A 13,948-nucleotide genomic window follows, 5' to 3' on the forward strand; every position below is an offset into this window, starting at 1 on the left:
TATAGATGCACCAAGACATACTTCGTCATACTGCGTAGCCTGCGGAGACTTTCACAATTCCTTAAACTGCCCCGCTAATAAAGCAGACCCCCAAAAGAAAAAATGTGGAAACTGCAGAGGTATCCATACGGCAAACTACATGGTCTATAAGGAGCTGAAGAGTCGCATGCGACGAGCGAGATATTGGGGTATAAAATGAGAAAATTTTAAATCGATTTACAAGTGTAAAAAAAATGTCAAAAAATATCACCTTATTTTTCGGAAGTGTGGGCGTGACAGTTTTGTGCGCTTTGTGGGCGTCGCAACATGGGTCAACAAATTTGCTCTGTCTCTAGAATCTGTATGCTGAATCCTTCTAGCTTTTAAACGGACAGACGGACATGGCTAGATCGACTAGGCTATTGATCCTGATCATGAATAGATATACTTTATGAAGTCTGAAACGCTTCTGCCTGTTACATACTTTTCACCGAATCTAGTATACCCTTTTACTCTACGAGTAACGGGTATAAAAAATTCATTTATATTTGGAGGCAAGGGGAAACATTATCCCTTTTGATCATTGTGCAGAACGTTAAAAAAATACCAAAGTATTCCGTTGCATTACTTACTATGCCACTAAAATGCTCCAAGACTTCTTTTTCTTCTTTACTTCTGGAAATCAACCCAGACGTTCTCTGTTGATTTGGATTAACGTTTATAGTGTATATATCTAGAGCCTCCATCGCATAGTAAACCAAGTCGATGTAAGAACATACGATTTCAGGTCCAAAAATTTTTTCATGGTTGGCCAGTTTGGTATCAGTTAGCTGAAACTGAATACAAAAGTAGTAAACAAAAAACTAAGCAAGAAAATGCTTTTACCTTTGAGTTAAAAAAACCCCAAGTTATTGTTTTTACTCCACCAACAAGGGTTTTTACTAAGCTTCGAAATTCAGCGACATTGACGGAATATATCCATTGTGATCCAGATGCAGATACTTGGATGTTGGATATGTCCTAAAATAACATAACTCTTAGCATATGTTTTGCATCACTTTCTTTAATACGTACGTCTTTTAGATCTGGCGCGTTAATGTGTGATAAGGAAGCGTTGCCAGATGAATTTACCAATGCTCCAGAAAATGCGTGCCCTTTGCTTTAAAGAAAAAATAAAAGGCCAATAAATGTTAGTACATTAAATAAACAGGATCTGGTGTCCCTATGAACGTGATAAAAAAGCTAGTAAGTAAAAAAAATAATGAATATAACAAACGAACACATATCAAATCAGGAGAGAATTCTATAGTCGAGTTCCCCGACTATCAGATACCTGTTACTCAGCTAGTTTGCGGACGGTTTGTCGTCTTTAGGGCGTCAGAGTGGGCGTGGTAACTTTTTTTTTTTTAAATTGATAGATATTTACTAACACAGATAAAATATAAACACATTTTTAAAAAGTGCGGGCGTGACAGTTATGTGTGGTTTGTGGGCGTCTAGTGGCCGTGTCTTTAGAATCTGTATGCTGAATCCCAACCTTCTAGCTTTTCTAATTCCTGAGATATCGACGTTTATACGGACAGTCGGGCAGACGGCTAGAGCGACTCGGTTTGACAAATAAACCAGAACCAGGACAGAGATTACGCTGACCAACGGATCTAGGCCAAGGCCGATGGGCATGTTCGAGGCGAGAATACGATTTGGAGCCAAAGTTTTCACAGTACCGTTTCTAATACTGGAGAAGGTTACGGGGGGAATCCTGTTGGGAATAGATTTTCTGACAGGAGCACACAGCGGTTCGAGATGCGGAAATCTGGAACTGCAGACAACGGAACAGGGCGAACAGAAGAAGAAGTGGACAGGCCGGAAGACATGGAGGCAGAACCATCCGAGGAGGATACACATCCTGGACAAACAAAGGCAAGTATTTGAGAACATAAGCGGGCTTAGGAACATTAGATATACCTGCAGGATGACAAACCAATAAAGCACAACGAGTGCAGAATTAGCATAGACTATCGCTTATTAAACGACAAAACAGAAAAAGATGCCTATCCAGTACCTACATAGTATGAACTTTATTCTGGAACCGTTAAGAGAGGCAAAGTTCATAAGCACCATAGTCTGAAATCGGTATATTGGCAGATACTGATGGAATAGGGTACTCGATAGTACACAGCATTCACGGTACCCGACCGGGGTCTATTTTAATGAAAGGTAATCTACCAGTGATTTTGGCGTAGGGGCAGTCTGTCTTGATGCAGGACGGGAATTAGAGCACGTGATATCGTTCGCCAATAGGAAGCTGAGCGCGGTGGAACGAAGGAAACGATGGAAAGAGAAGAGACATGGAAAATAAGACGAGCGAACTGAAGTATCGACTATAAGGGGACAGGCTGTATAAACTCAGCGTCGACGAGAAGGACCTACAACCATGGAAGCTGTGCAGAAGAGGAGATCCAACAAATACTCACGGAAAACCACAGCACTGCAGAAACGTGACAAGGGTGAAGCAGCGATACTTCTGGATAGGATCGGCAAGGAATTCGAATTCAGACGGCCGAAAGGAATTTTTCTTGGGAAAATCCCTTATAATCCGGATTTACGCATCGTGCCTGCGGATATATCAACCTCCTAAAACAAAACATACTTTTGTCTACATTGAATATATGTTTTTGTATCCCAGTGGTATTTTCCAATTTTCATTCGAATCCTATAGTCCACTTAATAAAGTCAATATGTGGCAATGAGTATGTATCTTTAATGGTCCGAATATTTTCTTTGCGGGCGTCGAAACATAGTCGAGCTTTCGTGCCCTTCTGTACAGGGATAACTCCCACTCTTGTTGCATTCTTTGATCACGCCTACATACGCAAGCAGTAACTTTTGTTTTGCTGGTGATATTGAGTAGAGGACCAGCTTGGTTGTTTACACGTAAGGGAAAAAATACACTTGATGCAAAAACTTGGCTTCCCGGACACTATCCCAGGAAATCACCCATCAAGGATTGGTATGATAATTTTAAACGTAGTTAAATGAGCCGCGAAAACATCAAAAAAATCTCCAAAATGATATAGAATGCCTGTAAACTGAAATTGTATGAGATAGCTGAGACTCCAAAGATATCATTGAACGTGTCCATCACGAAATATTTCGACCAAAACCAATGACGAGTTGATGACACGGACCAGTTTTAGGAGATATTCAAGTGAATTAACAATAGTTTTTTCGTAGATATATGACAATGAATGAAACACGTCTCCACCATTTCACTCCGAAGTCCAATCGACAGTCATTCAAGTGGACTTCTCACAATGATTCCGATCAAAATTGAGAGACGTGAACACGGGTGAATTCTTTGTTATCAGCCGCTACGACGAGTTGGTAATGTCATTAATGCTCCGGTGTTTTTATTTTTTTATTTTATTCGACTTACGGTAGAAAAATTAAAATCTTTTAAAGATACCACCTACCGTCCGTAGGTGGCATGCACGATTCATAAGCCCTATTGGAATTATGCCTACGTACTAAAACAAAGGCTCCGCGAGCTCTTGAGTCCTCGCATGCTCACCGGGACTGCCTGTCAAGGTATGACTTCGATGAGCAGGATGTGAGGCCAGGTCGCACCCCCGTCCATCAGTGTAGTCCATGAGGGCTCCTCCTTCCACCCTTTAGTCGCCTTTTACGACTAGCCGAGAACGCTGAGATAGAAATTTCTCGCCCGCGGTAACGGTACCACGTTAGGCGTATTAGGCATTCAGCGAGTGCAGACGTATTTCGTGCTGCTCTCCAACTAATGTATAATCAACTAATAAATAAATCACAAAATCTGTGAAATTAAAATGAAAAACGAAATTCGTGAGCAACGTCAACGTTAAATAGACGAGCGTCGGCTCTCTTCAATCAAAAACAACGCGTATTTCTCGTTCGTTTCTACGGAAACGCTCAAGCCCTTTCAAGACCAGAGAGCGAACTCTTGCTCTCCGTCGTTGCCAAGAACAGTTCCAAAATCTTGGAAATCCACAATGCCGCAACCAACAACAAATTACACACATACTCCGTTAACCATTGTAGGCAAGCCTACAATCCAAGTGGCCGCCCGAATTCGGTCATGCAGACTGGATCGCTACGTTTTTGCAAAACGTCAACGGAGTCCGCAACGTACAACAGGTAATAGAGCCAAAAAAAATTGTGGTAGCGAAATAAAAACTACTACTACCAACAATAAAAACATGTTTGCACGCTAGCAGAAAACGCAAGCGAGGAAGCTAATAAAACGACAGATAGGATATCTAAAAACCAAAGCCTTCACCAATATCCAAGAGATTACTACGAACGCTAGCAAATAAAATAGTTCTGATAATAATAATAATAATATCGCAAACAACAAATGTCACGTTATACCTCTAAGAAGCGGAAAAATTCAAGAAACTAAGCTTCAGGTCAAAACCGAAACCAGTTTCATGCGGTTTCGAAGTTTTTAAACAAAAACGGAAAAAATATTACACGTACCAACTCAAAAGCAGTAAGGGCTGCAAGTGGTACTAAAAGATATTGAGCCTGATGTCACACCCAATGAAGTTACGAATGCACTTCACGAAAAGGGCTTTAAGGTTAAAACAGATATTAATATTCTTAATAAAGATAAGAAGCCCCAGAGCGGTTGGGTTGAGCTAGACCCACTAGCCAAACATTAAAGAGAAAAAAACTGTACCCAATTTACAATCTCCAATTCTTATTACACCGTAAAATTACTGTAGAAGAACCACATAAGCGTAATAGTCCAGTACAATGCTCCGACTGCCAAGAATATGGCCACACATATTGTACCCTTTCTACCATCTGGCACTTGCCCGGCTAATAAACTTGATCCAAATGTGTACATTGTGTGCCAATTTCCGGGGATCTTAAGAGTCGCATGAACAAACGAATTGCTTCGGCAATTGATACCCTCTTCCTCCAGTAAGCACCATACCGGGTGTTTCATTTGCTAGTGCCCTAAAATCGGAAACGGAAGGTCCTGCGTCCACAATAGAGTTCTCAAAAGCGCCGCAACGTCGAGCCGTGCCAGACGACCTTCAACAACCCACAAGTGCCATTGAAAAAATTATGTAATCATTCCAAGTAACGATGTTGTTCATGAGAACAACAATGCAGGATCTTACGTATGCCTTAGTACAACTATTTGCATGTCGACATTCAAAATAAAAAAATGTCCTCCCTTCGTACAGTTTGTGGAATGCGAATGGCGTCTCAAACAAACTTGATCTCGCTAGGGTCTTGAAAGATAAAAAAGTTGACATGTTGCTCTCAGAGACCCATCTAACCAGCCTATGCCTATTGTGAAGAGTCTTAAAACTCCCCACAAATCTCGTGTAGGGGAGTTTCCCAGCAACCGCCGCGATGCAAGGCGGCCAGGGCAAAGCGGAGAGACCGTGAATTAAACGGTCGAACGGTAACGGTACGGACGTCGGACAGGCACAAAGACGACGCACCGTGAACTAAAGGTACCGCTCTGGACCTTGGACTCCAGTTGACCAAGGACACAGAGGTCGACCGGTAACGGTGCGTGCACAAAGAGGACGCACCGTGAACTAACGGTACAACTGTTGGACCGTGTACCCGAGCGGGCCGTGCGCAAAAGGGGAAATAACGGGATTCCCGCGGCCTATAAAGGGACGGCGCAAGTGCAGCTCGAGGCAGTCAGCCTCAACACGCGAGGAGCCGTTCGGACGCGAGGATAGTCGAGGAGAGTACCGGCGCAAGTTGCGCGGTCAGCGCGCAGTCAGAACGGAGTCTGAAGGCGGAGGAGTAGGATTCATTCAGTCAGCCAGACCGCGCTCGGAAGAAGATAGTGATCCGGAGAATGAAGAAAGGAGTTCGGGAGAGAGAACGCGCGGACAAGTCGGAAAGGAATAAACAGTGTCGGGCTGCAAGATGCCCAAAGGACACGGAAGGACGATCACCATGTGAAGAGGGTCAGTGGAGTCAGTGGCCAGCAAAGGTCGTCCCAGGCCGAGCGTTGCCTCGCCCGTGGACGATACACCCTGCACCATAACATCCTAAACCCGTTACGGCCGGCAGAGGGACCTTCAGAAGGGAAGGCAAGAACTTGGCGTGTTCGTAAGGGTCAGTGGAGTCAGTGGTCGGTACAGGTGGTCCCAGGCCGAGCGTTGCCTCGCCCGTGGACATATACCTTGCCCCATAATATCCTAAACCCATACCGACTGGCAGGTGGTATTCCAGAGGAGACGACAAGGACGTGGTGTGTTCGAAAGGGACAGTGGAGTCATGGTCGGCAAAGATGTTCCCAGGTCGAGTGTTGCCTCGCCCGTGGACGATGCACCCGACTTGTCGTCCCTGTCAAGGAGCATACAGGACAACGGAGGCAAGGCGTTCCAGGAGAACGCCGCAGGAGCAGCGAGATCGCCGGAGGAGTTATCCATAAGTTTGTAGAATAAAACGACTATAATAAGAACCCTTTGCTTTTCCTGGGTCGGGCAGTCACACAAATCATAGGTTTGGTGAGACGAACGCACAAACTCTCTGAGCTAGCGAGCAGACATAGAAAATCAGTTCGTTACAAATTGTTTTATGAAAATGGGTCTTCAGTTCGAGAAAAGTTCAGCGTATTTCGCCTGTTTTACGACGAGATGCATTTTTGGATGAATGGCTATGTCAACAAGCAAAATCGACGCATTCGGGACGAGCACAATCCACACGCCCCCCCCCCCCCACCACCAATGAAAACCCGTCTTAGACTAAACCATTTTTGATAAAGTCAAAATGCCAGTAGAAAATGGCAAATATCCAAAAAGTTTTTTTTAAGTTTTGATGTTTTTCAAAAATTCTCCATTGTGGTCAATTAGTTTTTCTCAGCCCAGCAAAAATCTTTTTAAAACTTTTTTGAGCTAAATTTTACGAAAAGCTAAGCTGATTAAACATGATTTACTCAAAATTCGACAATTTCTTCCAAAACGTTTTTGCGAACTACTTCTGGTCATAGTATTGATAAAGGCATTAGAATAACATGATACGATACAGACCGCCCAAAACTGCCACGCCACTACTTTTTGAAAATGTTTTTATGTTAATTTTTTTTAATGTTCTTAATATCTATCGGTTTGCCAAAAAAAAACTTTTGCTTTTTAAGTAGTAAGCAGACTAAAAGTCAGGGAACTCACATGTTTTTTAAGTTCTGTACTTAACCTATTTGCACTTATATTCAATCATTTGTAAAACTCGTTATAACCCTTATACAAAAATTAAATAGGTTAGATAAATATCTTACTGTCAACTTTAGAAAACAATGATCGCACCACTATGGATTGAACAATGTTGTTCTTATGCTACTGTAAAAATATATGCACCGACTTACTTACCACTTTTGAATTATTAATGGAAGCTGAATTTTAGCTATAGTTTCAAATTTTTTTACAAACACTTTTAACAGTTTTGAGAGTAGAGCTTTTGATCTTTGTGGTTCTGTTTCACTGTGATGACGTAAACAATCAACTAGATTTAACAAAAGCTTGCATGACATAGTTTGTATTCCCACAGCAAGTGATTCATCATGAACATTTTTTGAAAAGAGATTCACTGCCTTTATTAAAACGTCTATATTTAGGCTTTGGCGAACGTGGTGAGCTAGGTCAGCTAAAGTTGAATACGCCAATGGCCGAATAGAATCCAATGTAACTCCTTTTCCAATAAGCAAATCCTCATCAAACAATTGTTCGATTGATGGAATAAATTCTACAAAAAAGTTTAAGAGTAAATATAATAGTAAGAATTCAGTAAGAATCAACAAAACATTTTAAATTAAATTTTTACCACCATTAAATGAGTAATGGAAGGTAACATAAATTTCGATAATAGGTTATTATGTAGTAGTTTTAAGAAATCGACAACGTCTGTCTCCTCCTAATTTCTTTTTGTCCCAAAGCACATTATTGATGTGAAGTTGTTGTAATGGTCGAGGGGCGTGGCCAATGTTTGGCTGTTTTTGGGCGTATGATTGGGCGTGGCAAAAGGTTTTTTAGCAAATCGATACAAATTTACAAGACTAATAAAAATATGAAAACATTTTTCAAAAGTGTGGGCGTTGCAGTTTTGGTCGGTTTGTGGGCGTGGCAACATGGGTCAACAAACTTGCGTTGCGTCCATGTCTCTGGTGTCTGCATACTTAATCTCAACCTTCTAGCTTTTATAGTTCCTGAGATCGCGACGTTTATACGGACGGACAGGGTCAGAACGACTCGGCTGTTGATCCTTATCAAGAATATATAAATTTTATATGGTCGGAAACGCTTCTTTCTGCCTGTTACATACTTTCGAACGAGCCTAGTATACCCTTTTACTTTAAGAAAAAGGGATATATACTTTGAATTAGCAGGGGTTACAATTCTTATTCTCGACCCAGATAATATATTATTAAAACTTGTATTTTCAAACTAAATTTTACGATATGCTGATCTAAATCATGAATAACATGATTCTCTACTACACAAAATCGGATTTTTCTTCCAAAACGTTTATGCGAATTATTTTTGGTCAAAGATTGCATAAGGCATAGTAAGCCTTACGATTGATTGAATATATTCATTAGAGTATGCAGCTTGGGACGTGTGAAAAATATGTGAAGACATTGAAAGTAGAAATCGATTCTTAAGTGTCCCCCCACGTCGTGCCTAAAAAATCAATTTTGCATCAAACAGGTCGCATATTTTTATTCATTTTATAAATATTAGCTATTAACTTTGTATGTCTGTATTATTTTTATGAAATGAAAGAGGGAGTACTAGATTCGCTGAAAAGTATACAAAAGGCAGAAGGAAGCGTTTCCAAATAAATAATACATATACATATACAACGTCGTGATATCATGTACCAAAAAAGCTAGATGGTTGTGAATCAGCATACAGATTCTAGAGACAAAGACGCAGCGGCGTGAGACGGCCACACTTTTGAAAAATGTGTTGATAATTTTTCTAATTGAGTTTTAATAATTGACTAATTTATTTATTGTTTAAAGTTTAAATTTTAACATTTTTTTATTTGATTCCCCAATATTTATCGACATCCCAGAAAATTGATGAAATTTCGTTGGCATTTGCACTAGTTGAGTAACAGTTGGGGAACTGGACTATAGAATTCTCCCTTGTTTTTTCCTCGTTAGGAGTTGTTTTACTCCTTTTTTTAAAACTTACTTTGACGTAAATCTGTAGCAAATATATGACGGGCAGCAATTAAAAGTTCTTTTCTGAGATGAGCGGCTTCCTTGGGACAATTTTTCATAAGGTTGAGCATTCCGCTGGTTACAGATAATGAACTAGCTATTACCACTTCCTAAAATAAGACAAAATAAGTAAGATATTAAAATAAATTGTTTTATTTACTATTTATTATCGAAATATAGATTCTTGACGGACGCAATACACTTATAATAAATTATACCGTAAAAAAATTACGTCTTACTATTATTTTCAGTAAATTTTCAGTTGGACATGGAGGACAAAAAAAATGTATCCTTTGCAGCTCTTAAATTAATTGATCTTACAATCAAAGACCATGCCAAACAATTACAAAAAAAAAAAACAAGAGAAGAGGCCAAAGTCGAGTTTTACGACTATAGTGGAAAGTTTTTTCTCAAAGCAAGTTTTTTCTCAAAATACAAATTTACAAGAAAACAAGACCTTCGACTATCAGTTACCCGTTAATAGGCTAACAACATTCAACATCCTATCGATAGAAATTGGCACAAAAAATATCTATGGGCGGTTTGTACGAGTAAGGGCGGGCGAGGAAAAAAGTTTTTCTGGGAATTAATAGAAATTTACAAGACTGATAAAAATAAAAAAAAAACATGGGTTTAATGGCGTGGCACTGTAAATTTAAATGTGACTGTAAATTTAAAAGACTAATTTACAAGAGTAATACAAAACTAAAACAAGACAGAATGCTATAGTCGAGTTCCCCGACTATCAGATACCCGTTACTCAGCTAGTGTGATATACAATATATTGGGAAATTAAATGAGAAAAAAATTTTCAAAGAAGGGGGCGTGGCAATTTTGGACGGTTTTAAGGCGTTAGAGTGGGCGTGCCAAAAAGTTGTTTGGCATATCGATAGAAATTTAGAAGACTAATAATATTTAAGAAAATATCAACCGATTTTTCAAGTGTGAGCGTGGCAAAAACTTGTTAGCGAAATCGATAAACTTTTAGAAAACTAATAAAATTATGTAAAACAAGAGAGACTTCCTCGACTATCAGATACCGCTCACTCAGCTAGGGTTAAAAAACGGGGGCGTGGCAGTTTTGGGCGTTAGAGTAGTGCGCTGCGTCTTTGTCTGTAGAATCTGTATGCTGAATCTCAACATTCGAGCTTCCTAAAATCTCGACGTTCATACGGACAGACGGACAGGGCTAGATCGACTCGGTTATTGATCCTGATCAAGAATATATATATATACTTTATGTAGTCGGAAACGCTTCCTACTGCCACTTACATATTTTTCAGGGAATCAAATATAGTTAGTCTGTGAGTAACGGGTATAAATACCAAACGTTTTTTAAAAGTAAGGGCGTGGCAGTTTAGACCGGTGTGTGGGAGTTATGGTGGGTGTATCATAAAGTGGTTTGTTTAGAAAAAAAAAGTGGTTTCATTGTCACGAGCAGAAGGCCTAAAATACTTATACTCCTAGATCTCAGTTTGCTTATAGTTTTATACTCTAAGTTAGTTTTATTTAAAAATATAAATAAATAAGTTATAATGGTCAACATGTAAAAAGGGCCACAAACCACTATATCTGTCTGCACTTGACTCCAAGAAAGGAATACTACAGTGATCGCCGTCTGCTGCGTGGGGTTAGTCCTCCTTCATCGTATTTCCTTCGTTATTTCGTTCCTTGACAACGGATACCGTGCCTGCTCGAATGGGCTTAGGTTGTTATACGGCAGGATGTATTGTCCGTTAGATCAAGCCAACGCTCTTCCCAGGACCACCTTTGCCGAACTCTGACCCGACACTAAGCCCCATTCGAGCCGGCAGGTGGTCTGTTGGCAGACACGACAAAAGCCTGGAGTTGTTAGAAGGGAATCTCTAAAAACCCTATTCACAATGAGTCTCATGGGGGTACATGTAGCCTGATGCAAAACTACCGTTTACATAAATATGTCTACTTTTACCAATTTACCAAATATCTCAATTTTTATCGCTCCACGAGTATACAAATTGAATTAAAAAGACATTTTGAATAAGCACCTTCTCGTTACCATATTTCCAAAGCTGGTCCGTATTGATAAAGTCCAAGCGCGTTCGGTTTGAAAAAAAAGGTGAAAATGTGAAATTGTCATAATGTTTCCAAACATAAACTGCGCCCAGAAAAGTAAAGCAATTATTGAAGTACCGTTTGCGTTGACATTATGCGTCCATCGGATTATAGTAAGAATAGATACGAGAGCGCTTAAAAAAAAAACGGAAAACGCTCATAAAAGAAAAAAGGAGAGCGAAAAGAAACGAAATTTGGTGTTCAACTTTGAGGTGGTGTACGTGTTCAGCTGCCATATCGAAAAATATATCTCCAGATATGAGTGGTTCCCAAGAGGAAGTGTAAGGAGTCTGCTTTGGTTCGACGTAACGGAGGATACCCTTGCGGCCCTGCCACCAAACATCCTAGGTCTCATTCGAGACGGCACGTGGTCAAAGGAAATTGTGGAGTCAGTGTCTGGTGCCCTGCGACAGGAGCGTTCCTAAACGGACGTGCGACAGTTCTGGGAAGAGCTTCTGGAGCCATAACATCTCTTAGTGGGGCAATCAAAACTCTCTGAGCTAGCCTTTGTAAGTCTTAGCGAGCAGAACCAAGAAAAACAGTTTGTTACAATTTACAAATGTAAGGACGCTAACGTTTAATGGAGGGCGCCACGCCAGTAGGTATCACAAGGGGATCAACGCGCCACCAACGGTGGTACGTGCCGTAATCCACGTAAGGGCGGCTGGAAACAGGCTCTTAGTTAGGTCATGTCTCTGCTATGAGTGCTGGCTAATTGTAGTTGGGCTGGAGCTGGTAACTCTCAAAAATTTCCAAACCTCCGGGCCGGACTAAGGTGTCATTCGACCCGTGCCGATAGTCTGCCAGGCTGGGGGCCCGTGAAACAACTAGCCCAGTCGCTAACGGGGAGTCCGGGTAATTGGCGTCCGCCCGGTCTAGTTAGCCTTACCCGGGTACTGCGGATCTCTGCCCGGGGCGATACCGGCGGATGGTGATCTGGGTATCTCCAGATCAGCAACGCCGACGATGGAGCCGATCATTTAATGGTCGGGAGTACAGGGATAGCTCAGGTGAACACCGCGCCAAGGCGGCCTCGGCTGTGGTGGCAAGGATTTTCACCAAACAACATCTTGGCCTGGGGTGATAGAGCATATGCATGACAGGAGCAGTGCGTACCTGTCCCACTGCAGCCCTAGAAGTACTAATGGAGGTAACACCGCTTCATATCGTCATTGAAATGAAACGGAAAGCCACCCTAATAAGAATTGAGGGAGTAGGAAATGACTGCAACCTCACGAGAAAGGATGCTGAAAGCCTAAAAAGGGATATCCCTTTGCTAATGCAACCAAGGGATGAGATGCCAGCTGAGCACAGGTTCGCTTAGAACTTCAGCACTCATCTCAGTAATAAAAACAGTTGGACAACCCTGGGGAAAGTACACCCTATGAAGCCACAAACGATAAAGTGGTATACAAACGGATCCCTCACCGACGAGAGAAGTGGGCTGGGGGTTGTAGGCCCCAATTTAAAATACAACGAATCAATGGGCAGATACACCAGCTTTTCAAGCTGAAGTCTGTGCTATTGGACGCTGTGCGGAGTTTAATCTGCAAAGAAACTATCGTGGCAAGGACATTTCTATACTGTCTGATAGTCAAGCAGCCATAAAGGCGCTCAGCAAAGCTAAGATAACATCTAAGCTAGTAAATGAAGTGAGGACAAACCTAGACAAACTAGGAGCTGTCAACAAGCTCCCGAACCATTCTGTGGTGTTGGACACCACAGAGTACGGGGCTTGCTAAAGTCACTAGAGGAAGAAAAACGTCTGTCCTTCTGGGAACACCTACCAGGACATACGCAGTCTAAGATTCTTCTCCGTGAATATAACCATAAAAGGTTTAAGACCTTAATGACACACCGGAAAAACACCATGCGCATTTTGACTGGCCTTCTTACGGGGCATTGACGACTTCACAGCCATTGGCACAAGATTGGCATTGCAGACAGCGAACTCTGTCGCGTCTGCTGCATGGAGGAGGAGAGCTCTGCACATATTATATGTGGCTGGATGGCGCTTTCCATCAGGAGGAACAGATTCCTGGGCATGTATGTAGTCCCACGGGAAACAATTGCAGCCCTGAACCCCAATAAAATTCTGACATTTATACAAAGCATTGGACTTCAGGGGGTTTTTTGAGTCATGAAGGGGTAGTACAATAGATCAGACTGGGACGCAGTACACATAGAAACCCACTAATAATAATAATAACGTTTAATGGAAGCTGTACGCCTTTCCTGGCGATACGAGACCTACAACAAATTGCAGCTGAGGCGTCCGATGGCGAAGCGGTCATTCGTAGGAGGCTGAAGCGTCCATTTGTAGTATTTGCGACGTTCTTTTATGCGAGAATTTTCATTTAGGACCTAGGCGATGATTTGCCAAGTGAAGAGCGGCAATCTATGTGCAAGTTATATCTTAATATTAATATCTTAACTACGCGATGCTAGTAAATCTGTGTGTCTTTCAAGGCATCAGATATGCGGGAGGTGGGCACGGTTCTTTTAAGTATGATAATGTTAGACAGACTCCACTATTGGTTTTGTAAACCATGCCAAGCCAGATTGCCGCTGGGTAACAAGGCCAGCCTGGAGACGAAAATCGCTCCATCCACAGAGGTTAAAAACGGTTACGTGTTC

General features: G+C 41.5%; 1 protein-coding gene across 2 annotated transcripts in view, besides 13 other annotated features; it reads right to left on the reverse strand.

Annotated features, from left to right (window-relative positions):
* Window positions 1-159: part of a mobile genetic element that runs on past the window's edge.
* Window positions 1-13,948, reverse strand: part of Nipped-A — a 73,058-nt gene that overhangs the window by 25,176 nt on the left and 33,934 nt on the right. For both annotated transcript variants that reach the window (NM_001103722.3, NM_001316406.1), the window contains 5 exon segments: window positions 612-815; window positions 865-999; window positions 1,054-1,138; window positions 7,362-7,734; window positions 9,189-9,327. In NM_001103722.3, the coding sequence (NP_001097192.2) occupies window positions 612-815; window positions 865-999; window positions 1,054-1,138; window positions 7,362-7,734; window positions 9,189-9,327 (936 nt within the window).
* Window positions 205-514: a mobile genetic element.
* Window positions 1,265-1,590: a mobile genetic element.
* Window positions 3,314-3,386: a mobile genetic element.
* Window positions 3,387-3,739: a mobile genetic element.
* Window positions 3,826-5,310: a mobile genetic element.
* Window positions 5,323-5,945: a mobile genetic element.
* Window positions 7,020-7,122: a mobile genetic element.
* Window positions 7,983-8,328: a mobile genetic element.
* Window positions 8,573-8,676: a mobile genetic element.
* Window positions 8,778-8,849: a mobile genetic element.
* Window positions 9,930-10,506: a mobile genetic element.
* Window positions 11,900-13,518: a mobile genetic element.

This window comes from Drosophila melanogaster, chromosome 2R, assembly GCF_000001215.4.
Source record: "Drosophila melanogaster chromosome 2R".
Taxonomy (NCBI): Eukaryota; Metazoa; Arthropoda; class Insecta; order Diptera; family Drosophilidae; genus Drosophila; species Drosophila melanogaster.